This window comes from Mustela putorius, unplaced genomic scaffold (genome assembly GCF_011764305.1).
Source record: "Mustela putorius furo isolate JIRA1106 unplaced genomic scaffold, ASM1176430v1.1 tig00003845_pilon_pilon_pilon, whole genome shotgun sequence".
Lineage (NCBI taxonomy): Eukaryota > Metazoa > Chordata > Mammalia > Carnivora > Mustelidae > Mustela > Mustela putorius.
Genome location: NW_025421998.1, coordinates 60,376,968 through 60,404,857, shown reverse-complemented (window position 1 = coordinate 60,404,857; position 27,890 = coordinate 60,376,968). Strand labels below are relative to the sequence as shown.

Here is a 27,890-nt window from a genome sequence, read left to right as displayed (position 1 = left end):
GTGCTCTCACTCATTCAACAGAAAAAAAAAAATCACGGAGCAACTCCTCTGGGCAGTAACAGAGCAAAGGGGAAGCCAGATACTTCCATATATTACTAGCTGGCTAAGACTCAGAAACATGCCAGGAGAGCAGAAACACCCAGGATCTACTCCAACCTGCCTCTGGGCCTTGCTGGCACTTTGCAACATAGGTAACTTCAGAACATGCTGAAGTTTGTGGTCTAAGACATATGCTTCTGCTGCAGAACATCTCTATGCAAGGATTCCACAGGCACCTTAAACTCAACACCTCCAAAACAAACTCATCCTTTCTTCATATCATGCATCTCCTCCCCAAGCGTGTGCATGCATGCACACCTGCTCACACACACGCTCACACCTGCACTCCTCTGATATGGATCTCGTGATGTGGATCTCAGCACTACCCTTTGAGTCATGCAGGCTCAATGCCAACTTCCTATATTACACTCTTGATATTCTGTCATTGGTCAAATTTGCCTATTATCAGCTTTACTTGCGGGATATATCTAATTCCCGCTGCCCCTTCTGGGCCCACCACCACATTTTGTGTTCCTTCTTTGCTTCCCATCCCACACCACTTAAACCATGGCTCCATTCTTAGCAACACGAGGAGGTCAACCTTCAGGTGGGCAGGTGGAGGTAGGAAGTCTGAGAGCTACCAATTTAAATAGTCTCCTGATGGGCCTCCTGTTTCTGAAATCTCCACTCCCTAGTTAAACTTTCATGTGGTTTCTCTAATTTGCTTTACATACAGATGAGACAACCACAGAATTTGGACAAAACTCACTAGGCATGGTGTTCGAGGCTGTCCAGAATCTGACCACCTTCCATGTTTCCACCACCCATCCCACACGTTTTCTATACTGTCTATACCCGCCCGGTTCCCCATTCCCTGTACTGGTCATGCCCTTGGCATCTCAGTGTCAGTACCCATGCATTCTCTAGGCAGGTTCTGCTCTTCTCCTTCAAGTCTGCCAACCAAAGTCACATTTCATCTTCCAAGGCCTAGCTATGAAGCCTCCCACAGGCTTCATAGCCTTCATAGCCTTCATTTTAACTCAGAATTTCAACTCTTATCCACTTATTGTACAATAGCCTCACATTTTGGAAGTTTAACCTAGATAAGCATATATCATCTGGGGGTTGCTAAGCCCTGGAGATTGAGAGGAGGCTGGCTCAGAGTCTTTCTTGATGCCCAAAGCCTCCCAAAGCTTTCTGCAAGCTCAGGGGAAGTTATGTCTCATGGGACATATGCTTCCATGTTCCTTCTTTCACACATCTTGTTCTGCTCTCCTCCTTATGGTCTCAAGAAACACAAGCCGTAGCCTTCTGGGAGCCTTTCCCTTCTTCCTCCACGCCCCTCAGGGAAACCCCTAAACACCTACACAAACCATTCATGAGCACAGGAGACTTTATTGAAATGTGGGTGGAGAACAGGAGGGCTTTCCATTCCAAGAGCCAACAACACCTCCACGCTGAGCACTGGGGCATCCCTGGCCCTCGAATGGCCTTTGCTCGTCACACCACAGGAGGATTCCATCTGGCCCAGAATCCCCTTAGTCACATTCCTCAAACCAGCATTCTGGCCCCTTCCCCCATCTCCCTTCTGAACTCTCTTTTCCCCGTGCCCAGCTACTTAGGCATGAAGCAAATCCTTCTCCTTGCTTTGTGTGGCACAGTGTAGCCATTCTTATTTTTTGACTCATTCCTGCTTTCAAGTCCCACTCTCCCTGTCAACCCCTCCACAGTCTGTCAGGATATGTTCCCCAGAAAGGTCTCGCCTCGGGAAGAATTCTGGCGCCCGTTGCTGAGATTCTATATTTCACGTCTTGACATACATCTGTCTTCCCCAAGTAAGTTCCATGAGGCAGAAATGATATCTCCGTCAACTGTTCTAGTGCTCAGCACAATGTCTTCTATATAACAAACACCGCGAATATTCACTAAAGTAAAATTAGTTCTTTAATGTGAAAATTAGGTATCAGTTCTTTTTTCACAGAATTTTTTTTTTCATGAGAATCACAGAAGGCCCCCATTTGAGCACATGAAATGTGATTCACACAGCATATTCTTATTAGTGACACTCCTTGTGTATTTTTAATAAAATGGGGCCACCTCAAACCCTCCCTTAAAAATACAGTAGCACCTGTTTAACAGAACACCAGGAATTCTAGAGGCCAGCAGAAATAAATCGCAGGTCATGACAGCTGCAGTGAATCGAAATGAGATGTAGGCTTTCATTTTGCTTAATAACTGTCAAAAGTCTTCATGGCAATTATGACAGGGAAAGACTTTTGCATAAACTGAACAGACTTAGCATCTGAGGGAATGAATTGTAACAGAATAAAGGGGGAGGGCTATTTTTAGTTCACTTCTCTCAACTGTATTTTTGTCTTACACCTCCTAAAATTAGGCCTCCTCATGGAGGCCATATGTAATCAGAACGATGTAGGCTGTGGCAGCAATTGCTCCTGCAAGCTGAGACAGATCTCCAACCACTGTCCTTCCTTTGCACTGAAGGCTCTCAGCCTCCTTGGCATCTTGGGGACGTCAACCCTGCACCTTAAGGAAGGGGCTACACCCCGGATTGAGGAAAAGCCATTTAAAGACCACCAACCTACTGGCTCCCAGGCCAAGGACCGTTCAGATGACAAAGTATCTGGAAGTCACAGGACTACTAAGGAACAACATACCAATACAGTCAACAAACATCAAATAAACACCTTTGATATGCCCGCTACAACTCTGATGTCAAGCACATTTAATTCCATTTTAGCAACCAAAAATTCTTATAAAGGCAGAAAATATGTAAGACCCTGTAAAATATTAATACGTGAACATTTTTTTAATCACATTTAGAAAAATGCTACTAATCTTTGGTTATTCTGTTCATTTTAAGTAGCCATACTTTCTAAGAGATAGTTTAAAAGATGATGAATCTTTAACAAAACCCAGAATTTAAGTCTTGATGAAAAATCTGCTGTTGACATCGGGGAGGCTGTGCGTGTGCAAAGGAAGGAAGTATAAGGGAATTCTCTGTACTTTCCACTCAGTTTCACTCTGAACCTAAAACTACTTTAAAAAAAATAAAAAGTCAGTGGGGCACCTGGGTGGCTCAGTGAGTTAAACCTCTGCCTTCGGCTCAGGTCATGATCTCAGGGTCCTGGGATCGAGCCCCACATTGGGCTCTCTGCTCAGCAGGGAACCTTGCTTCCCCCTCTGTCTCTCTGCCTGCCTTTCTGCCTACTTGTGATCCCTCTCGCTCGAAAAAAAAAGAAAAAAAAAAGAAAGTCAGTTAAAAATAAACCACATATTACACAGATACATTTCAGATTCCAATGTTTAAATGGAACGATTTTAAGGAAAAATCATAATATTAAAGGACTCTAGGCATCAAGGTCATGGGGAAGGGGTGAGGTCAAGGAGTGGTGAAGCCCCAAATACCATTAACGCCAACAGCTGGTTCCCAAGTTGGAGGTCTGGAAAGGGTGTTTTAGGTGGTTGCCTGCACAGAGCTCTTGAATTTTTTTGTTAACAAGTGAATTAACTGTTCAACCAAAAAAGAAAAACAAACAAACCATCGATGCCTACTACTATGAAAGGGGTTTAGGAAAAGTTCGTGGAGGCAGAATTTTAAACAATGGCGGTGTCGACTTTTTTGTGGAATGAGGTAGAACACAGTGAAATAAAAATCAAGAAAAATAAACTCATTTACTTCTATTTTTCTCAAATTGGAAAAAATCGGTGCCATAATCCTTTTTGAAAGAGCAACACTTTGGTTGAGCTTCTGAAGTGCTGGATCATGAGGGAGCAAAGTTTAATTGTACTATGTTACAGAGCCAGGGCAAAAGGGAAGGGAGGGCGGTGCCTAGGGTGCACAATGAGAAGAAGCAGAAGTTCCTGGAGTGAGTGCCCTGGCACTCCCGCTCTGTCATCCACTTGGTGAGCAAGGCAGCCATGTTAGCCCAAACCCTTAATGAAGAAGGCCGGTCATCACTCAGTTCTGGCTCAACCACACTCCCTACCCTTTGCTGTCATGAATACATAGTCCTCCGTATTCTTACCTTTGCATGTGTCTTATCTAAGGGTGAAGACCAATGGGCTTCACTGATTTAGGAATCACAGAGCCTAGCATAATGATTTGCAAACAAACAAACAAACAAAAAAACCCAAAATACCAAACCACCCAAAACGAACAAACAAATTAAAAAAACAGACATTAGAGTCAATATGCCTATTGACTGGGAGGTTTTAACATTTACTAATGAAATGTAACAAAAGTAAAAAAAAAAAAAAAATTCCTCAAATCTTACGCTGCCCCCGAGGTTCCTACAGACCTGTATCCTGAGCCACTACTGTTCTGTACAAGGGTATGATCCATTTTTCTATGAGGAGCCGGTGATCCAGCAAGGCAAACTCAACACGAATAAGTAAGAACAACAAAAAGCAAATCAGAATATCTAGGCCGATCATGACCTTATTTCACTGGTTTTTAGAAGTATTATACTTCTTCGAATGTTAACATAGAAGGAAACAAAAGTTATTAAGTGTGGCCAACACTTAGGGAGAAGGAAATTATGCAGTTCGTAAGGCTGGATAAGGGAGATAATATAACAGAGGAGACGTTGTGGAGGAATGACCAAAGGTGGAAAGGAAAATATGTGTAAGCGCTCCTGCACCTATGAATGCAGGTGGAGAGCATGTGCGGTGGGTTTACAGGGGAAAACGACATAAGGAAAGCCTGGGAGGGAGTTATCTCGATCTAGCTAAAGCCCCGTGCAGGTACATGCCTGTATATATGAGAAACACAGAAAAGGATACAGATTCACAGACAAAGACACAGTTGCCAGATAAAATACAGGGTGCCCAGTCAAATGTGAATTTCAGATAAACAACAAAAAAATGTAAGTATCTCCATATTTGCTCCCTGCTTATACTAGAACAATAATTTTAGTTGTAGAATAGCTATGTAATTGAAATTCAAGTTTATCTTGGTGTCTTGTACTTTCTCTTTGCTCACTCTGGCGACAGTCATAAAGTGACAACAGAGGGAAGGTAGAGTGAGAAAACGGAAAGGAGAAAGAGAGAGGGAAAGTAAGATGATTGTTTAAAAAAATATTAACTTTCGCTTCTTGTGGTTTCTCAGGTACTATTAAACAACTGAAGTCATTTGGCACTTTTGCAAGGCCAGGTCTACACGAGAACCTCCCAAGGCTTACCCTGGGGTCTAGCCATGCACCTAACCAACCCTCCACACCACCCCCCGGCCATTGCCGCAAGAATTGGCTGGGACCAAGCGGTCCTGGGAGGGAGCCAGCAGCCGCTGTGCAGCAAGCAGGCAGAGAGATCTGCTCCGTGATGCTGGAAGACCGTCCCATAATGGATGCTAAAACGATCTAAGATTGCACGGAATAGACACAACTCTCGATCTGGGCTTCCAGGAACAGAAGCTATCTGTCGGTCCGTGGATTCTGAAATGCACGACTCCTGCTGCAACCTCAGCAGTTCAGCTCATTCGTAGCAAAGGCTATAGAGGAAGGTCGTGGGGGTAGAAGACCCCTTCTAGTCAAAGATTCTGTGTGCTTCTCAACAGTAGACAGCGTAAGACAAAACAGAGAAGCAAGAACAAACCCAACCAAAACAACAACAACAAAAGCACAAAAATTTGGGGTCAAGGAGGTGCACTTGCAGTGGCGGTTGACGAAACAAGCAGCAGATTCTGTCTGGGGCTGGCTGACCCTGGAACCAGATTTGCCCCCCGGGGGGCCCATTCCGGAGTCGTGGTGGAGTGGCCGCACAGGGGTGTCACTGAGTTGGAGGAGCCCTGAGAGGTCTCTGCGCGACCTATGAATGAAGGCACTGTGTCTTCCTTTGCTAGGGCTGCCACCAGAGTCCCACAGCCTGGCAATTTATTAAACAACAGAAATGTATTTCCTCACAGCTCTGAGGCTAGCAGTCTGAGATCAAGGTGTGGGCAGAGTTGGTTTCCTCAGAGACCCCTCTCCTCCCTCTCTGTGTCCTGATCGCCTCTTCTTTTTTTTTTAAAGATTTTATTTATTTATTTGACAGAGAGACCACAAGTAGGCAGAGGGGCAGGCAGAAAGAGAGAAGAAGAAGCAGGCTCCCCACTGAGCAGAGAGCCCGATGCGGAGCCCGATCCCAGGACCCTGGGATCACGACCCTAGCCAAAGGCAGAGGCTTTAACCCACTCAGCCCCTCCTGATCGCCTCTTATAAAGACACCAGTTCCACTGGCTTAGGGCCCACCCTGACGACCTCATTTAACCTTCCTTTTCCCTTTAAGGACCCTAGGAGTTAAGTTCTGATGTACTGGCCATTAGGGCTTCAATATATGAATTAGAGGGAGACACAATTCAGCCCCTAACAGGCCAAAACCGTGACCTGGTGTCTATGCTGTGCGACTGTAACCCACCTCCCACTTCTGGGTACTTCCAACCTCGGCTTAGGTCAGTTCTGCCTCAGGGTCCTCGACACACCACAGCGGGTCTGAGTTCCTCATACCTAAAACAGGACCCCCCCCCCGTTTGACCCTGACCCATTTTAACAGTGCGTCAGGGTCAAAGAGATTTAAAATTAGTCCACCTGTTTGCCACACGGTGTTATCCATAACGACACAATACCAGTAATTACCGGCAGATGTTAACACCGCACGTTGGAATGCTCCACTCCATCTCCTAGCTTCCAATGTCATCCCACTGAGGATTAAAGAACCAAGCCACAGCTGAAAATTCTTTTGAGGGCCTCAGAATAGTGTTCTATAAATACAAAGAAAATTCTGGGAGGAGTACATCTCTGGTTCAACATTTTACATTCTTTTTATGCTGATGTCGCCACCAGCAGGTGGCTTGCCTGGGTAACATGAGCTTCGGTGTCACCAGTGAGCCCCTGGGAGGGTGCGCTCTCATTCACCCAACACCCATTTCCGGAGCAGCTCCCAAGGCCAGGCACTACCCTTGGCATTGCCTGCTCTGCGAAGGGGAAGGCCGGCTCGACCTCCCTCCTTAGGGAGTTTCTCAATGCAGGGTGAAGACAGGCGATCAACAAATTGTCTCAAGGGCCGTGGTGTTTAAGCTTGGTAAGATGCTTCCCAGACATGAGTGCAGGAGAAAATGTGAACTTTCATTTTATAATGAGTTCACATGAATCCTACAGCCAGGGAAATGCTAGTGACAGGAAAAAGAGCATCCACATGCACAATAACAAGACCAACCAACACTCGTAGGGCTGTTCTTCGCTGCTAATAAGCACTTTACGTGTAATTCATTTAGTCCTTGCATCAGCCATTAGGAAGCAGATGGTATTTTAATAGAGAACAAAACAAAGGCACAGAAAGTTTAAGTAAATTGCTCAAGGCCACTGAGTTTCCAGGACAGGAGTACAGGAGGGCTGCGCTGGAAACTTCACCACTATGCTGTGTTACCTCTAAAGAAAGGGCTACACTAGTCAGGCAAAGGTCCCTGTGGAAATGGAAATGTGAGAAGCACCATCAGAGAAGGCATTCAGCCAGTGTTGTTTTCGGGCCTCCTAACCCTGGCTGCCTGGGACTTTTAGGGGATGTCCCAGCCACCTCTGTCATCACCGCAGCCCTGGGGGCCACATGGTGTAAGAGACAGCATGCAGATGAAGGAGTGCCGAGACTCCATGAGCTGTGTGACTCTGAGCAAGTACTTATCCTCTCTGGGCCTCAGCTCTTCCTCCATGAATTGGCGAGGACAATAGCAGAGGCTGCTGTGTCCCCACACCTCCCTGCTTGGCTTGACTTGGCTCATCGGCTGACACCACACGGCCCCCCACATGCTAACTGCTGGTTGGTCTCTGCTAGGGGAGTTCCCTGGATGGGCCTGCACTCCCCTGCTGGACTGCCCAAAGTGCCAGAGTGTGACAAGGGTGGGTGGACAAAGCCGCCAACCCCTCGCCCCTCACAGCACAATCCATGCAGATTCTAAGTCTCTCAGGGGTCTCCTGCAGGATGAAGTCCCACGTTCCCACACCCTCTTCACTTGCTTTCCTCTCTCCTCTATTCTGCTTCCTCACTCTCTTGCTGGGGCTTCCAGGAATCACCTCCCCCAAATAAACTACTTGCTCCCAGGCCCGTGTCTCCAGGTCTACTTCTAGGGAAACCAAAATTAGACAATGCTGATGAAAGATCCAATGAGGTTCTATGAGAAGTTGTTACATGGTCAAGCTCTTTCCAGTAGGATTACTATTTTGAGAAATAATACAGAAGTACGATTATAATTGCCATGGAAAAGCTTCCATGCCCGATGATTATGGATGCACCCCCTTTTTTTCCAAGCTTGTCCTCAAAACCTGTAACTTGGCCATCATGATGGGTCTGCGTCAGAAACTCCAACTACATCTGGCAGCAAACAGAGCCAGAGGTTTGGTGGAATGCACGGATTCCTCGTAAAGATGGGTAAAGGAGCCCGCTGCCAGGGAGCGGACAATATACAATATACAATATACAATATACAATATACAATATACAATGCAAGAAGTTCCAGCAGGTCAGAGGGGCCCTGAGGGTGAGTGCTCTGAACATCAAAGCAGAGAATAAGGAACTGGGTGCTGGTGATTCTTGCTGGTCTCGGTGTTCCTGGGGTCTGGGCCTTAAAGGAACACAATGCGGAACAGTGTATCCTAATATAGCTGTTCATTTCACCTAAAAACTGAACTAAGGGAGGGTGTGCTTTTGTGTGAGCTTCGAGTTTTCATAGGAAATCTCATTGGTTCCTCACATCCGCCGCAGGACACAGGTCCCCTTTATCTCCCCATGGCCAGCCTCTCCCAGTATTGCACTGGAGAATCCAGCCTTTGAAGAATATGTTTAAAGACTTAGAAGAGCCTTTCTCTTTAGGCATTACCTAGCAACAATGAAAACGAAATGAAACAAATTCTCGACAAAGCCAAATGAAATAAAATCAATAGGGAGCCACTCCACCTCTCTCGGTGTAAGGACTGTCCCCATTGTGCAGCCTGAGAGGTGAAGGGCTGGGAAGCCCCAGATGACACAGAGGGCAGAGGTGAGGCAGATGTGTTGGGCTCCTGCAGCCCCTGCCCAAGGCCAGCCCAACCAGCGCCAACCTCTGGCTGGTCTCACCAACACACCTCTCGGTGCCAAAGAGCGGCAGGAAGGAACGCCATTGAATTTCATCAAGTTCCCTCAGCCTTCCATGTCAGTCACTTGACTACTATTCTTATCCAAGCCAAACAGTCCAAGCCCAGCCCTGTTACTAATGGAAAATGTATGTGCCTTGAACACAAAATCTTAGTGTTTGTGTTAACATAAAAATCAGTGGAAGGAGGGGGTGCTTTTGTGTGGCCCTAGCAAGGAGAAGCAGCCATGGTTTTTCCTAGGTGAGGGTCAGGAATTGATGATTCAAGGAAGTATTTGGTCAAAAATAGGGAAGAGGAGGTTGGGCTAAAGTGATACCACCAAGAAGGGAAAGAGGAACTGATGTGTGAGTTTGCATGCTCCTAAGAAATTACTGGAATGGAAATGGGAACACCAGTATGCCCAGAGGAAAATTCTGGACACCAGGAAATGATCGTCACATCTTGCTCCGTAGGCACCAGGGGACAGGAAAATCGCCTATCTCTGCCTCCTGGCCCCCACTCTCAGGATCCTCCTGAGGGCAGCCTTTCCGGGCAAGACAGGTAAGGCTCCTGGACCAAATGCCCCCAAAAGTGGGACTGACAACAAAGCAGCTGACATGGGAGGGTTTGCATCCTCATGGCAAGCAGCGTGAAAGCCAGTGAGACCATGATCTAACCCAGTCTGTGGGGGAATGGCGTCAAGGTGCTACCCCTCACAGAAAGGCACATCTGCCTGTGTCAGGCACTGGGCTGAGGTTTTCAAACCGTCATTCCCATTAATCCCTTTACCACCCCATAGAGCAGTAGTATTTCCATTTTGCAGGTGAGGAAACTGAGATCCAAAAGGATTTGCTCGGGTTCCATTAGCCACTAAGCTTGGGGTCAGGTCCATCTGACAGGGAAGCCTACAGCCTTCTCCTCCATGCTCAGGTGTCCTCCCACTCCTGGGGACAGTACCTGTGTGTCTAGAGAGCACAGTGCTCTCTGTATCCCCCACCACCCCACCGTGGAATCACCCCTACCCCCTCCTAACTCTAGCTTTCCACAGTTATTCTCAGGGGAGGGGGGGAGGGGGGAGGGGGGAAGAAGGGCTTATGCTCCCCTAGGTAAGTCCAAACCTGGCCTTTGAGGAGATGAGCCAAGACATGCCACATTTCAGTAGGTCTTTTCTCCTCAGCAACTGGCTTGTTTTTGTGTTAAATCCTTTCTGTGGATATGGTAAGCACTTTTGGTATACATTTTTAGCAATAGTTATGAACTAATGGCAAAAAAAAGGGAGCTCACCTACCAGTCCTCACCGGTGTTTTTGCATGAGGGGCCCCTGAACTAAATGAATGGGTTTTACTGGGTCCCTTTGTTCTGTGTGCCAAGCCATGAGGGGCAGCTGCACTCCCCTCTTGTCACAGATCTGACCCCCAGCACGACTGTCCCTTCTCTTCTCCTAGTCAAACCAATGGTAGTTTCTAAAAAATGTGACAGTCTGCAATGCTCGAAGGGCAAAAGTCTGTATTTCACAGTTGTGAGGTTTAAATAAGTCCCTGGATGCCTGTGATCTGACTTCTTGGGAAGCCTGGTTCACCTGCTCGTGGACCCACACAGTTTTTTTTTATTTTGTTTTTGTTTTTTAAGCCATAACACATTTTCCAAGTTACCTCCACACCCTAAGTTTTTGCTTCAGAGCTGGTTTTAAAGTTTTCAAGTTCCTCTCCCCACCCCACCCTCCAGAATCCTTCAGCAACACAATAACAAGCAGCACACAGTCAGAAAGGGGACAAGGCTGAAGGTGAAAATTCTTATCTGGGTGGGGCGACCTTGGTGCCGAGGAGGGCTGCTGGCTGGGAAAGTTCTGCCTTAGCAATTCCCACGATGTCCTCTCTGCTTTGTCTGAGGAGAAAACAGCTAGCGGTGTCCTCATACCAAGGCACAGGACAGTAAAGGCAACAGTGTCACAAATCAATATTTGTAATCTGGTGCTCCTACCAGGGCTCCAGGTTGATTTAAATAAAAAGTAGCAAGGGAGACAGGGATGCCCAGCTCGCTGCTTCTATGACACTCCCCTTCAGAGTCCTTCCTATCAGTGCTCAGTCAGAGGAGGGAAAAACCAAAACATTCCATAACTCAGTGATTACAGATAGTATGTCTGCTGCAGGCAAGTGGCCATAAAAACCTTAACATTCATCTCTGGAAAAACAGGAGTCAGACTATATGACGGCAGAGGGGGAGCAGCACAGAATTTTAAACAGACGTTCTGTGCCTACATGGTTTTTATTTTTCTTAATTAAAAAGCATATAATAGGGGCTTTTGTGTGGCTCAGTCAGTTAAGCATCTGCCTTCAGCTCAGGTCACGATTCCAGGGTCCTGGGATCAAGCCCCACATCGGGCTCCCTGTTCAGCAGGGACACTGCTTCTCCCTCTGCCTGCCGCTCCCCCTGCTTGTGCTCTGTCTCTGACAAATATATAAATAAAATCCTTAAAAATAAAATAAAATAAAAAATAAAAAGCATATAATGGTTGGTCTCAATTATTCATTTGAATTAGGGAAAGCGTGCAACATAATACCCTCTTTGGGGGTGCTAAACTTACACCTCTATTTTGCATAATTTTGTTGATGTTAACAATTTTTTAATCATGGAAAATTAACATAGTGGAGTAGTATAATTAAAAAAAATTTTTTTAAGATTTTATTTATTTATTTGACAGAGAGAGCGATCACAAGTAGGCAGAGAGGCAGGCAGAGAGAGAGAGGAGGAAGCAGGCTCCCTGCTGAGCAGAGAGCCCAATGCGGGACTTGATCCCAGGACCCTGAGATCATGACCTGAGCAGAAGGCAGAGGCTTAACCCACTGAGCCACCCAGGCATCCCAAAAGTGGAGTAGTATAATGAGGCCCCATGTAGTGCTCCAGCTTCCACAATTATCCACGCACAGCCAATCCTGTTCTACCTTTACCCCGACCTGCTTTTCTCCTCATATGTTATATGAAAAACATATATCCTGGGCAATGGCAACATGGCAGACCTGGAGGCCTTTGCTTAGGCCATCTGTGCCATCCAGGCGCTGGGCTCCAGTGTGAACGGGGTGTTCTACTGCCTGAAGGATGGTATGCAGAACAAGGAGAGGCTGGAGGGTTGGGAGAGGGCCTTCACTGCACAATGAACTGGGACCGCAATGAGCTAGAATGTCTGAGCAATTTGGTAAGCAAGTCATCTGAGAACGATCTCTTTGTAACAGTGGGCTGTGAAGCCTGAATCCTGTGTGGGACAAAACTCCTCTCTAGTCAACTCCTTCAAGCATATAAATGGTCAAACCGGTTGCAGTCCCATGCAGGTCTGGCATCTGGCCTTTTGAATCAACAGTCCTTGAAATGCTCTGCTAACCAGATAGGAGTATCTGAGACCAAAAGCCAAGCCCAAGACTCTTGTGTTACCACCTCAATTTGTTGATGATGTGATCAGTTGCCCTGACAGGATATTTCCTGAAATGTCCATCCACTTATCCAGACCCAATCACACATCAGCAATGCTTCCAATATTTGAAATTTTTCATAATGAAATGTTGAACAAATACCTATGCTGAAGACATGCTGCACCCCCAAGGAAAAAAACACCACGAAACAGAAGAAAACTGCCTCATATGGCACACCAAACTGGTTTTAATGTCTTCAAGCATTTGGGGTAAAAGACTTTTCTAAAAGTCCTTGAATCAGAAATTAAGGACAGAAATGAAATGAAAAGGATTTAGTATACTCTAAAAAACTTGGAAGAAAATGATAAAACTGTTGCAGAAATTAAGACTAAATTTCAAGATGTCTGAGGAAGAAGATATTCACATGAAGTTTAGTAGAGAACACTGGGGAAAGGCAGGGAAACAACCGGAATAATGACAGACACTAACACAGAGAAGCAGAACAAGTCAGAAGGGACGTTGTTGAAGTGAGACGCAGGCAAAGAAGAAACAACATGCATATAATCAGAGCCTGAGGAGAAGAAAAATGAAAGAACAGAACAAATGGTCTCACTATGTAAGACTGTAAGAAAAATTTCTAAGTTAAAGAAGGGCTGAATCTGTACATCGAAAGGGCTTGCCAGATGCTTGGGAAAATTAACCAGGGACAGTCAAATCTAAGATACATTCTAGTACGCTAGCAGACTTCAAAGACAGAGGAAAAAAAAATTCTCAAAGTTTCTAAGCAAAAAAAAAAAAAAAAAAAAAAAATCTAATAACTTACATTGCAAAAGAAATAGAGTGGCATCAGATGTCTCAAAAACAATACATAAAGCAAAGCAGTGATGGAGAGGTATTTTCAAGGAAAGCATGAATCAAGGATATATGTGTCTTTCAAGCAGCAAGGCCCAGAAAAACCACTTTACCATTTTAAACATACAAGAATTCTCAGCCTATCAGCCCATCTTTTGGAATCTGACAGAAGGTGGGCTCCATCCACCCAAGAACTAAGGGGGGAGCCTGAGCCTAAGGACTGACAGTGAGCATGCGATGTGTTCAATGGTTGATGCAAGACTGTGTGTGTGTGGGACAGAGGAGCAAGGAAGGACACAATTAAGAATTGATAAACAAGAGGCTATCTAAGAAAAGTGGAAGTCTATGGGCATTAACATGTACAGGTACAAAGGTGAGCCTGAGAACAGAAATGGAAGCCTTCCTGAATATAGCCCATCAATCAATAATGGAGTGAGCAAGCAAAGACCACTTCACTCAGAGAAGGAAGCCTTGGAAAGACAGTGCACGCGATAACGATACAATTACATGACTAAGTTGAGACCGTATGTATCAGTAACTGTGAATGAATTTAATGCAGTCATTAAAAGATGCTTTTCAGTTGATATTAAAGTTCATATGGAAGAGAGGATAGGAACACACCAAAAAAGAACTTGTTTCTTGGGCATTAAAACATATTCTAAATCTTCCCTAATTAAAACTGGTATTGGCTTATCCTTAGACAAACAGGCTCATGGAATAAAATAGGCAAGAGGCAGACTCAAGTACATATGAAACTTTAGCATAAGATAAGGGTAGCATCTCAAATTGATAGGGCCTTAGTCTTAGAAAGGAAAAAGCCTTTATGTAGCCAAAAACTTCATCGTATAGTCAAGGCAACCAACATTCTGGGAGAAAATATTTAAAACATGTATCATAGCTAACATCCCCAAGATCATTTTTTAAATCTTAAAAACAAAGGGGAAAAGACTTAAAATGGCGTAGAACATGAGGGACAACTCATGTCCCCTCAAAAAGATGTAAAAATGGTACTTACACAGGAAGAGATGTTCATCCTTACCCATCAGTACAGAAATGCAAATTAAAACTGTACTGAGGTACCATTTCTCACTACCAGACTAGCAAAAATTTAAAAAAGTATCACATCGCAACACATTCTGTTGGTGAGCCCATAAGCAAACCCACACCACCATACGTTGCTGGTGGGAATGCAGAGCGCTGTCCCCACTGTGGAGGGACTTTGGCAATGGCTAATACAACTGTATGTGCGTTGAAACACCCAGCAGTGCTACTCCAGGAAGTTACCCCACTCACATACCTCCTACAGTACAAACATGCACGTCTGCGTGCTTGTGAACTGCAGCTTGTTTGTAATTGGAAAACCCTGGAAGTGACCTTCATGCCTTAGCAGAGGAGAGGGACTGCATAAATTAGGGCACAGTCACACCATGGGGCCACGCCATTCCCGTTCTCATCTTTAAAAAAGAACGCAGAAGACCTCTATGACTCCTATGAAGTGATTTCCAGGACATATTCTTGGGAGAAAAAAAGCAAAGTGCTAGAGTGTTCTTAAATATGCTTCCTTCTTGGTAAGAGAGAGGATATCAAATAACTGTCATCTGCTTGTCGCTAAGGGGAAACACACAGGAAAGATAAACCTGCAGCAAAGAAATTGTGGAGAGGAAGGTGTGTAGGCAGAGAGTAGATCGGATGTGTGTGGGACAGGGTACATGTCTCTGAATATACCTTTTGTATAGTTCTGACTTTCAGAACCACGTTAATGTTTCATATCATAAATAATCATTTATGTAATCATGCATGATTCTAGGATAAAGTTTGTAAAAGAAAAAAATATATATCCCACATTGTATGATATCAGAGAGCTCTTAAAAATGCAACAATAGCATTTTTAAGTAAAATTAACTATAACTTCTTTACATCAGTGTTCAAATTCTCCTGGTCAGTAGAGCTTTGTTTTATTTTATTATTTTTTTAAAGATTTATTTATTTTATTTTAGAAAGAGGGAGAGAGAATGTGCTCGTGCACGTGAGCAAGGGGAGGGCAGAGGGAGAGAAGCAGACTCCCCACTGAGCATGGAGCCCAAATGCAGGGGCTTCATCCCAGGACCCTGAGATCATGACTTGAGCTGAAATCAAGAGTTGGATACTTAACCAGCTGAGCCACCCAGGTACTCCATCAACAGTTTTAAATGAAAGTCAGGGCCAGGTAGAGATAGAGACCAAGCCGTAACATTTGAGTCACAGCCTCCTGCAGCTGCTACAAGGCCCAAAGAACTTCTTAACATCTTTCTTTGCTGTAGACAGGGGCTCAGAGCCAGCCAGGTGATCTAGAATTCTTGCATGAACATCACCGTTAAATCTTCTAAGGAAACGTGTGCCTTCCTCCCAGTAGCCCTTTAGTCTTCGACTGCCCAGCTGCTTGTAAAGTGACAAACCAAACAGCAGCTGAGAAAATAAAGCCTCCTCTACACGTTTACGATGTCTATACCGGGCCGCCATTCCACCAGAGCGGGTTCTAAAGGACACTCCCACATCTCCACTGACTCCTCGCCCACAGCCCTAGTCCCAATTCCAGGTATTTCCCGCTACACCCATGGACTCTGGCCACTCAACTCATCAGGAGGCATAGAAGAGGAGGGAAGTCCAACCATTCACCTCCTTGGAATTATGCTACAGAAGCAGATACTGGCATGGTGGGGACTAGAACCCAGGAAAACCCAGAAATGGTCAACTCTGCCCTCTGTTTTTGGATGACTTTCAGACCACTGGCCTAACCCCCCAGTTGAGATAACTCAGGCCTCTGACCTTGATCTTCACTTCTGGGGTCTGACTTCCTGCCCCACACTGGCCACAGGGGCCTTTGCCTTCAAGCTACCAGCCCCAGATCTGATTACTTGCCCAGCTGTTCTCTGATCCCTGAAATAACAGTAGCTACCACTGACAAGCAGGCACACAGGAAGCAACAGCTTCTATCAATATCCTATTTGATCCTACAATAACCCCATGATTTGTGTATTCAACGCAAATTTGCTAAATGCCCACTCCATGCCAGCAACGGCTCAGGGGTTGAGGAGGCACTGCAAGCAAAACAGACAAAAATGGAGTTTCCACTCTCAGGGCAGTGTGCTGGAGGAAGTAGTGATCATTTTCCCATGTGCAGAGAGAAACCTGAAGCCCAGAGTTATCAAGGAATTTGCTTGACATCATATAGTTACTAAGTAGCACAGCAGGGATTCAGTTTTCAATCTGTATCATTCTAAAGCCCACATGTTTTGTTTTGTTTTCTTTTCTTTCTTTCTTCTTCTTCTTTTTTTTTTTTTTTTAACACACCGCTGTATCATCCAATGATCCCTACTAACCTGACAGCTTGGCTCAATGAGTGTCGAACAGAGGCTGAACAACACAAACATGTTTTCACAGCTTCTGTTTTAAATACTGTCTGTGGTACAGGTGCTATCCTGCTTTCACCAGCTGGAAAATACATTCACACGCCTCTGCGGTGAACAGACCTTATTAAAATGGAAATCTATTGCTATCCTGCACAAAACAGGTACACCATGTTGCCTTCCTAGAGTTTATGCGCGTTTATATAAAGAAAAGGGGCAAGGTCTATTCTCTTCGAAAACAATAACACATTGGAATGGGTAAAGTTGTGCCAAAGGCCTTTTTAGGACTTTTCGAATAATACCTGGGTGCTCACTTATGCTATCTTCTGACAGAACTGCATTTGTTTTATAAAGTACTCTTAATGAAATTTGAATGCGCGGATGCTGATCTGACACAATATAGAACATGTCTTGGTTTTCAAGGCTTAAACAGGTGTAAGAATGTAAAGTAGTGGCTGGTTAGCTCCCAGTGGGTTTACTTTATGAATAATATCTATGCTAAACTCACTAGTTGGGGAAGTGACTAGGTACTAAGCTCCTACTAGGTGCCTAGTACCAACCTAGGCACAGACTCCCTGTATCAAAGTCACTCACTGACCGCTCACTGGCCCCATGGTCCTTTCGGTCATCGACTTGTCTGTTCCAGGGAGATCTCAAAGCATTAGCAAGACACAGCTGGTGCCTGATGCTCAGAGAAGCAAGCTTAGGAGAATGAAAGGTGACTAATCCAGAGCACCTTGAGGGCTCTTGAAAGATGAGCCTTTGAGGATCCCAGATGCAAGAAATGCAGGAAATATATAATGAAGGAGCAACTCAAGGTGCAAATTCTGGGCTGGGAATAACCCATTGTACTCTCGGTGCTATCAACAACTGAGCAGTGATCAATGACAAGCCCAGGCTTCTCTGCATTTTGGTCTGAAACTCTTCAGAGGCAGAGACTGGGTAAGTCTGCACAGTAAAAGGTCCGTAAATTTGCACGATGGCTCGGTCAAGGTGAAGGGCATGGTCTGCGGTCACTGAGCTCAGAGGCATTTACAGTCCCCATGGTGTGCCCAGTGTTGCTGGCAGCAGAGACCCCCGAGCAGTTAGACCACGAGTGAGCATGTACAGAACGCAGTTTTGTTTTACATAGTTGGGATCATACTACTTCTCTGAAGCCTCTTTTTTCAAGCCATGCTACCTACCTATTCATTACATGTTCTAGGAAACATGACTTTTACTGGCTGCCAGCACCCTGCTGGAAAGATGTGCTTGTGGGTCCTGCAAGCACCCCTGCCCTCTTGAGGCTTTCTCTACCTAGTCAGGGCTGGATGCCTACCTGCCAGCAATCACCAGACGCTGGTAGTTTTTGCCTTTTATGGCAAGAAAGGAAAGAGCAGTTTGCAGGCAAAGGGTCCACGGCCCCAAGCCACAGCGGTGCTCCGAAGTACAGCAGTGTAATATGAAAAGAACCCTGGTGTAGGGACAATGGTCCCCTTGCAATTTTCTAGGAATTGTTAGGGACACTGTAATTTAAAAAGATTTCAAAGGCAAAGAACCAGCAGACTTGGGTGTACAATAAATCCCTGGTTAGTAACTGCTAAAGAGTATGGCTGAGGCTTTTGAGAATCGCCCTTTGGCCTCAAACCCCATGGTACCTTCCCCTCCTTATCCCTCAGCTCAGACGCTGCATAAGTACCTTACGCTCCTGGGCTCCTATGAAATTTGATAAAAGCCTTTAACAAGAGCTTGCAGGCTCTCTAACCAAGTCCTAGGCATTATTAGACCATAATCGCTGCCTCCAGCCCATCCCTACAAGCCTTTTCCTTTTTGTTTGCACCACCCCTCCCACCGCACTGTTGGGAAAAAAGAAACACATTTCAATACCATCCAGAACGGCCCTTTGCAAGGATGACTGGCAGGTCCTGCCACACCTCTCTCGCTTACAGACCCAGTGAATCTGTTGCAAAGACTGGCTCTCTTTTTCACTGAAGCAGGGTTACTGCTTGTGGGTGCACACGGGCAAGAGAGAGGAAATCAAGTTTTTAAAATTACTGGGAGACAATGGTGCAGTTTTGCAAACTGTTCAGCGGCAACCAAATGTCCATTTAATTCCCTCCTAATAGCTTGGCCTAATGCAAAAGCCTTCTTCTCCCGGTAGTCACTGTCAATTCTGGGTAAGTGTTCCCAATCCCTTATTAAGTAACACTAATCAAAGCAACAGAGTGTCAGGAGACTCTGAGTGACAGCGTTTACGATTTTTTACGCCTCTCATTATTCCAAATGTACCAGTGAACATGCAAATGACCTTTTCCAGAATATAGGGTAATATGCAATTCCACTAAGCCCCTTCCACTTAATGCCCCTCAACTCTGCATTTTTTTTAACCACAGCAAACACAAAACTCTGAAAAAGGATCTCATGGGACTTCAGATACCACTCCACTTTCCAAATTTTCTTTCTTAGCCTTATATATTTTTCTATACCACGTAAGCTCCTGCATCCTAGAGATGGTGGGAACACCGCCCAATATAAGCCACAACTGATAATTCCTGATGCTGGAGAGCCTACCTCGCCGATAAACTATGCAATCCTTAGACTATGAGGAGAAAAATTATCTCACGGAGTTTCCTGAAGGCAAACAAAGATTATGCAAGTGGTAAGGATGGAACAAAAGAGTGAGGGGCCACAGTATGCTTCTCATTGTAACTTTCCCTCACTTAGCATTTTATTAAACACAACCCCTAGGAACAGGCAGGGAGAAATATGTGGCACCATGGTATTTTCCTATTTAGAGTTTTGTTTTTTGTGGTAAATAAACGATTGTTAATCCAGTTTCTCTTTTGTTTTTAAATAATAAGATATGACTTCTCTTTGGGGCACTGTTTCCTCCTTAGGCTTTTCAAGCTTGAAGCACAACATTACAAAATAATGCTGCAAAAATTTATAAACCTACTTCTTCAATAAACACCCACATTGTGGACATGACCCTACCATTAGGCTTTGCCTGGGCAACCCGACTCCAATGAGTTAATCTGTTGGTCAGAGACATATGTATTTCCTTCTTCTTGGGTAGATAGTTTTATGGGATTACGGCCAGTAAAGGCCCTCAAGGAGTTTATTCTCTCATCTTGGACACTACCAAAGGGTCCAGGTAGATATGAAAACAAAAGTTCAGTAAAAGTCTGCTGCATTTCAAAAAATCAGATGCATTATATTTTCTTTAGATTTTTAAAAACTACATCCTGTAAGCAGAGCAACAATAATAATTTCATTGTAAGTGGATCAATTCACCATGCAGGCAGTTTTGATACTGTTACCAGATTTTGGAGGGCTAAGACAAAGCCTTAGCACTCAAAAGACAGGGGAATAAGGGGCAAGAAAAGGGGAACAAGATGGCAAAGGCTGTTTGGCTTTTTTTTTTTTTTTTTTTTTAAGAGAGGGAGAGAGAGAGATGTGGGGGAGGGGCAGAGGGAGAGACAGAATCCCAAGCAGACTCCACGCCCAGCACAGAGCCTGACATGGGGCTCCATCTCACCACCCTGAGATCACGACCACTAAGCCCCTTCCACTTAATGCCCCTCAACTCTGCATTTTTTTAACCACAGCAAACACAAATTAGAATTAACAGTTGTATGCTTCACTGACTGAGCCACCCAGGCGCCCCACGTCTGGCCTTTAATGAAAGCCTACTTCAAAATTTTAGCAAGCCCCTTCTGCCCGTCTCCCCAGTTCCACATTCATGTTCTTGGAAAAAGAAAACTTGCACATCAGACAAGAGGAGATGAGGACAGAAGGGACAGGCAGGGGAAAGGTGCGAGGTGGGAGGAAGAAACCAAGAAATTTTCAGCCCTGGTCTGATCCCCAGATCTGCCAGAGCTAAGCTGAAGCCTGACAGGATGCTTTCTATCACAAGGGATCACACATAACACACACAGTGCCTCCTCCTTGCAAAGGTTCCATACGGTACCACCTGCCACACTGCTCCATGAGCCCAGCTGTGTGAAGTCCTGAACAGTGGTTAGGAAGTTTAGCTCCGTTCCTTAACCCTTCATTCTTGCATGTTCACTCATTCATTCAGTCAGTGCGGTGCCTGGGTATGGGTGATGTGGGCACACAGCACTAAAAGACCACAAAACACACACTCTGGTCCCCAGTCAGATAAAAATAAAACTAAAGCCTAGTAACTGCTATGAAGGAGGGGTTTAAAAATGTGTTAGAAATGCCAGTAGGAGGCTGCCTGGGTGGCTCAGTGGGTTAAGCCTCTGCATTCAGCTCAGGTCATGATCTCAGGGTCCTGGAATCGAGGGCTCTCTGCTAGGCAGGGGGCCTGCTTCCTCCTCTCCGAGCACCAGAGGTCTCAAAGGTGGCATGGGCGACAGTTAAGAGAAGGATGGGAAGTCCTGCAAAGGGATGCGGGGGAGGGACCAGGTCTGAGGTGGGCGTATCAACATCTCTGGGTGCTGGGGACCGAAGGAAGTCGGAATGAAGCCAGCTGGCTTGGGGGACAAGGGCTGGCAAACTTTTTCTGTAAAGGGCCAGGGAGTAAATATTTTCAGCACGGGGGGCCAAGAGGCAAAATCGTCGATGTGATATAATAACAACAAAACAAAACAAAAAAGACACCACGTGTCCACAAAGCTTTTATCGATGAAGTCCAAAATATAATAATAAAAAAATAATAATAATTGAGTATAATTCTAAAAATACAGGCTGACTAGTGAGAAAATGAAATTATCTTGGGAGCGGATAACAAGTTATTTAATTGGTATTCCACCACTGTAGCATTAAAGCAGCCACAGACAAGATAAACGGAAGAGCGTGGCTACGGTCCAGTAAAAGCCGACTTATGAGCCGATATTCGAATTTCACATCATTTTCATGTGCCATTAAGTATTTTTCTTTGGACTTTTCTCAATCATTTGAAAAAGTAAAAAGCATTCTTAGCTTGCAGGCTGTACAAAATATGAAGCATGGATCTGCCTCTTGTTTGCCAACCTCTGTTGCAGAAGATCCCACATGTGGACATGTCTCCCTGCTTGCTCAGAGTTACATTCATTTTGGGCAGGAGATTTTTACAGGGCGATGTTATATATTTCTTATTGCATCACAGCAAAATGGGGGAGGGGAGGTAAAACATTGACCAAGTGTAGAATTATTTTTGTTTACTATGAACTTCAGTATCTTTAAAGGAAAAGAACTGCCTGATGAAATTTAAAATTTTATTATCAGCACTCAAAATTCTCTTCTGATCTTTGCTACATATGTATATTATATAGTTGATCTCATTATGCACAAAATGTGCACTGTTTTTAATCCATCATTCCATATCTGCTTTCCATAATCAGCACAGTTATAAATATAATTTTTAATTAACTCTATGACATAATGCAATTTTTAATTAACAGCATGACTTCATAAACTTCATTTCGTTCTCATCAACCATTTAAGATCTAATTTTTCACTAGAATAAGCAGCATTGCTGTGAACATCCTTGTATACATTTGTTTTGGTTTCTTTAGGGTTAAATTCATAAGTCAGCCTCAAAAATAAAACTACTGGAAAACCAGAGGAAAAAGCATGATACATTTAGATTTTCATTGTTCTCTGTTAGAGAACATTCCAGAAAGACTCATTCCACATATACCGAGTCCCAGGTATTTGAGTGTCACCAGCACTGTTTAAAAGGGCTTATTTCCCCAAATCTCCAACAACATGGGTTTTGATAAGTTTATTTATGCTGGCAACGTTTACAGTGTTGCGGTATCTGAGTTATTATAAATGGCATGTCCTTGGTGCTGACACGTCTCTGCAAGGGCCCCATGACAGTCCCATGTATATTTCCTTTACTTGCAAACTTCATCTCCTCTATCCCTTGTGGGATCAGATTTAGCAAAGGAACTCCAATACTGACTGCTATTCTTTCTACATTGGCTGGAGAGCTTTTATTTTTTTTTTATTTTTATTTTTTTTAAAGATTTTATTTATTTATCAGAGAGAGAGGGGGAGAGAGCGAGCACAGGCAGACAGAATGGCAGGCAGAGGCAGAGGGAGAAGCAGGCTCCCTGCCAAGCAAGGAGCCCAATGCGGGACTCGATCCCAGGACACTGGGATCATGACCTGAGCCGAAGGCAGCTGCTTAACCAACTGAGCCACCCAGGCGTCCCAGAGCTTTTAGAAATAATTCACATTATGTGTTTTCTTTCCACTCTCCTCAAGGGCAAGAGCCAAGTTTCAGGCAGGTCTGTGTCCCTAGCACATCTGATACGGTCAGCGTGCAAAGCTAACACTATGGAGGGGGAGGCAAGCATGCCCTCATCCTCTCCAGGGGAGGAAGGCAGGCGAGGCTCTCTCTATTCCTGGCTTCTGCTGACTTGGTTCATATCATCCCGAGGCAGCGCTGCCTCTGCATGTCACTTCAACACGGCATTTGTGTCTTTCATTTTCCACCAGAAACAGGAGCTGTGGCCAGTGGAGGGCAGGCTGAGGGGGAAGGAGAGCTCTAGGTTTCCATCAGAAGAAAGGTTCATTGTCAGCATTAAGCACACATATTCTTCTAAGATAAGAGGGGCATGACTGCACCCCTAGGGAAGATCTGACAAAATCTAGAGACATTTTTGATGGGCACAATTGGGGGGCGCTACTGGCATCTAGAAGGTAGAGGCCAGGGGCGTTCCTACACATCTTACAATGCAGAGAACAGCCCTCCACGACAAAAAACGATCTGGCCCTAAATATCAGTGGGGTCAAGGTTAAGAAATCTCTGTTCTAAAGCGAAGTAGCTGCCCTCTGTGCCTCTTCTAAACCCAAACTTAAACGTTAGAAGAGTATCCAGTAATACAAACTGGAATGGACTGACTTCAGTCTTGTGTAGACGCGGAAATTTCGTCTGAGATGTATGTTTCACTGCGGCATTTCATTGGACACTTGGCCTGTGTGGACCCAGAACTAGGCTTCCCAAGCCCAAGCAATGTGACCTCCACCAACAGCGCACACGGGAAGCGGACCCCCTGGCACCCCTCACTGACTGCGCACCTCCCTACGGCCTCTCGCCTGAGGTTCTCAACATTTAAAACCTTCTGCTCAAAGGTATTCAAAGCAGCTTATTCTCAGCAGTAAACCAGACCGAAAGAAAACAGGGCTTACCGGAGGCGCTGGCGGTGGGGGAGGGGGAGGAGCCCCCAGGGGCGGGGGAGGTGGAGGCAGAGGAGGAGGAGGTGGCGGAGGTGGCACTGGCATAGGTCACAGCGTTGGTGGCTCTTGCTTCTGAAAGGTCCCAGGAGAGTGGTTTCTGCCCTGAAAGGGAGAAAATAGTTTTAAATTTGGTTGTCTTTATTCCTGCACCGGTAATCCCCGTCATGCAGACACGTGCATTTCATGGATAGCTTCCTTTTTTCACTTGTCCATTCAGTCATTTTTGCTCTCGTTCATTCTTTCAGTAACTACTGAAGGCCCCCCCTGTAGGCAGGCATTGCCTCAAGTACTAGGAACAAAAAGCAGCAGCTAGATTTGGGTGCCTGGGTGGCTCAGTTGGTTAAGGGTCTGTCTCCCACTCAGGTCATGATCCCGGGGTCCTGGGAGATCTGCTTCTCTCTCTCCCACTGCCCCTCCCCTCTGCTCATGCTCTAGCTTGCTCTCTCTCTTTCAAATAAATAAATAAAATCTTTTAAAAAAGTATCTAGATTTTAGAACTAGGTGATAAAACTGATAAAATTTAGTTATTTATATCTCAATATAAATAGTATGTCAAGGGGGACACTTCATTCCATCATGATTTTTCCAAATAACTGCATTCTACCTCCTTAGGGTTAAACGTTCAGTTTTATCATTTCCGAGGCAATTTAAAAATATTCTGTGCCTACTTCCATTTTCCTAAGTAGAGCAAACGGAATGAAATCTAACCTTTCTGAATGTCACAGGCTCAATGTTACTCACGACGCCAGCCTTGAACAACACTTACAAAGCGCATTAATCATTTTCTTGCTTCCTTCTCTTCAGTTTCAGCTCTCACTTTTCTTGCCATGGCTGTGTTGTTGTTTCTGTACAATTTGATATTTGCTACATAGAGAGCTTTGGAGTATTTAACTCTGCAAATATGGTTATGTTTTGAACCGTTAATATTACAGGACTTGTGATCTCCAAATAAATGTGGTCTTTCTCTGTGGAGCGTGTGTGTGCATGTGTGTGCGTGTGTCTTAGAATCCACATCAAGACACAATGAAAAAGCTTAAAATGTGTACTAAAGAAAATCCCCACAGTTTACAAGAATGAGGAAAACGTACATAAAAATCTCACAATTTAAGTGGAAACAGAAATAAACATCAGACAGACAGGGGTGGTTTTGTGTTCCTTCTGTCTCTGTAATTAGTGGAAGGCCAGACCAAGGGCTGTGCCCATTTCTTTAGCTTTAAACTCCTGAGGCATTTGTATTATTCCATGATAATATTCTTATCTCTTAGAGGCAAAAAGCAATTATGTAACCTGGTACTTTGTTCTTAACCCAGTCCCCCAGATTTTGCCTACTTCAAACATGCTCTCTTTACCTTTGTGGATAGTGGCTGCCATGTGACCAGCTAATCACATTAATTTCCTCTAAGGTCAGTAGTTTAATCCCAATTTTATAGGTAAGAAAAATGACATTCAGAGATATTAAGTACTTTCCCCCAAATCCCACACAGTTACTAATGGGTGGACTTGGGATTGGAACCTATGCTTATCAGGCTTTAAAGTCCAGCCTCTTGGGGTGCCTGGGTGGCTCAGTGGGTTAAAGCCTCTGCCTTCGCTTCGGCTCAGGTCATGATCCCAGGGTCCTGGGATCGAGCCCTGTGTTGGGCTCTCTGGTCAGCGGGGAGCCTGCTTCCTCCTTTCTCACTGCCTGCCTCTCTGCCTACTTGAGATCTCTGTCAAATAAATAAATAAAATCTTAAAAAAATAAAATAAAGTCCAGCCTCTTCTCAATTTGATTTTTTTGTGTGTGGTAAAATGTGCATAGTAGAAAATTTATTATTTTCATAATTTTAAACTGTACAATTCAGTGGCATCAAGAACATCCACAATGTTGTGCAATCATCCCATCATCTCCAGAATTTTTCATCATGCCAAACAGTACTCATTAAATAATAACTTCCCATTCCTCCTTCCCCTAGTCCCTGGTAACTTCTAATCTACTTTATATTCCTGTGAATTTGCCTATTTTAGGTACCTTAAATACAGTATTTGTCCTTTTGTGTCTGGCTTGTCTTCAAGTTTCATTCACTTTGTGCCATGTGCCAGAATTTCCTTCCTTAATTGTAAATATACACCACATTTTGTTTATTTGTTCATCTGCTAATGATACTTGGGTTGCTTTCACCTTTTGGGTACTGTGACTATGACTACGAACACTGGTATATGAGTATGTCTTCAAGACTCTGCTTTCAGTTCTTCCGGGCATATACCTAGGAGTGGGATTTCTGGATCATCTGATATTATCCTATTTTCAGCAGGGCTAAGAGCTCCTTGAAATTGTACAAAAATTTAAAGTGGTGGGGCACCTGGGTGGGAGTCTGCTTCAGATTCTCGATCTCCCTCTTCCTCTGCTCCTCCTCCCGCTCATGTGCTCACATTCTCTCACTCACATAAGTAAATCCTTTAGAAAAATGTAAAATGGTATAAGATATCCATGTAAGTTCAATTTTCATGTAGAAAGAGTCCATGCTAGTTTTCATTAGAGTTCCAAAGAAGTTCATGAGCTGATAACTAGAGAAGACCACAATTTTCTTATAAAGTATTCCCCTCAAAGTTATTAGCACCTATGAAATTTTGTGTCATTGTTTCTTTCCTTGATAGTAAAACAGGAACACAAAGACTAAAAAAAAAAAAAAGTAATGCTCATCAGAGTCCAGAGAATAAAACTACACTAAAATTGAGCAGGGGTGGTAGTAGATACTACTAGGTAGTGTCAATGTTATTTTATTATACAATAAAATAAATTGCATGTATTAGACAATAACATAGAGTCAGATAAAGTTGGCATTTTACTGGCTGAATTCTAAAGCAAGTTGGATGTGAGCCCACGTTTAGTTGGAACAAACCTGAATGATGAGTTATTTGTATTTTAACAATTTCTTTCATAAAAGGCACTAGGTATATCTTTTTGTGATCCTTAATTTAGTGGCAGAATAACTTCAGTCAGAACTTTACAATAGGGATTAAAGGGTTGCCTGAAGTATCACAGAACAAGAGAAAACACAAAGGTCTCATTATATGAGGATTACATCTTTTAAGCAAGAGAGAGGAGAGGAGACAGCTGCTTCCCTTGGTGAAGAACTGGAAAGGGACTAGGAAAGTAACTTTAGAGACTTAAATGTCACTTACCTAAGGGTTTTGCCATTGATCTAAGGAAAAATGACCACAGGAAGTAATTAAGGAGAACTGTGGCAGAACGATTCCAGTAACCCCTCAGCATACAGCTGGATTATACTTCCCAGTGTCCTGCGTGGTTAGATGTGACTTTGGGACTGAGCTCTGGCCAACAGAATGAAGGTAGGCGTGATGTCTTCCACGTGTAGGCTGGCCCATAAAGACCTTCTACCCACAGCTTTACTCTCTTCCCCCATCCACTGGCTAGAAGGAAAGGTCCAATGTGTGGGCTCAGCCACGAAATGTAAAGAATCTGGATTCCTGACTCACCCCTTTAAGGCCATCTGCCAAACACGTGACTGGACTTTACAAAAAAAAATAAATAAATAAACTACCGTGTTAAGTCAGGGAGAATTTGAAGTTAATGTATTACAGCCACTAATTTTGAAGCTGCCCAATACAGGAACTCAATAGAATATCACCAATTCTCATTGTTTGTGGTAGTTATATTCTATAAAGTTGCCACAGACCCTGAGTTAGCAAACACTGAGCCACTGCTTTTCACAGAAACACAGGGTCAGATCCCTCTGGACATCTAGTCACAAGACTTCTGTGACTCACGAATATAAAATCTTGTTTTATGTGTGTTCCCGCTTAGAGACACCTTATTTAATATATGTTGTTGGTACATTAACTTGACCTCATGCCAACAGCATTATACCTCATGCCCGGATGAAGTTTCTCTAACACCCTTTTTCTCTCATGTCACAGCCTTTTGGTGCTCAACATTG

The 27,890-nt window shown here is 44.3% G+C and overlaps 1 protein-coding gene and 1 pseudogene across 4 annotated transcripts in view; one reads left to right on the top strand and one right to left on the bottom strand.

Moving 5' to 3' along the window:
- WIPF3 (WAS/WASL interacting protein family member 3) overlaps positions 1-27,890 on the bottom strand; it is a 76,699-nt gene that overhangs the window by 35,741 nt on the left and 13,068 nt on the right. For all 4 annotated transcript variants that reach the window (XM_045062836.1, XM_045062834.1, XM_045062833.1 and 1 more), the window contains exon 2: positions 23,905-24,054. In XM_045062836.1, coding sequence (XP_044918771.1) covers positions 23,905-23,997 — 93 coding nt within the window. In that variant the 5' untranslated portion in view covers positions 23,998-24,054. The remainder of the gene's footprint in view (positions 1-23,904; positions 24,055-27,890) is intronic.
- On the top strand, positions 12,146-12,712 carry LOC101676933 (annotated as a pseudogene).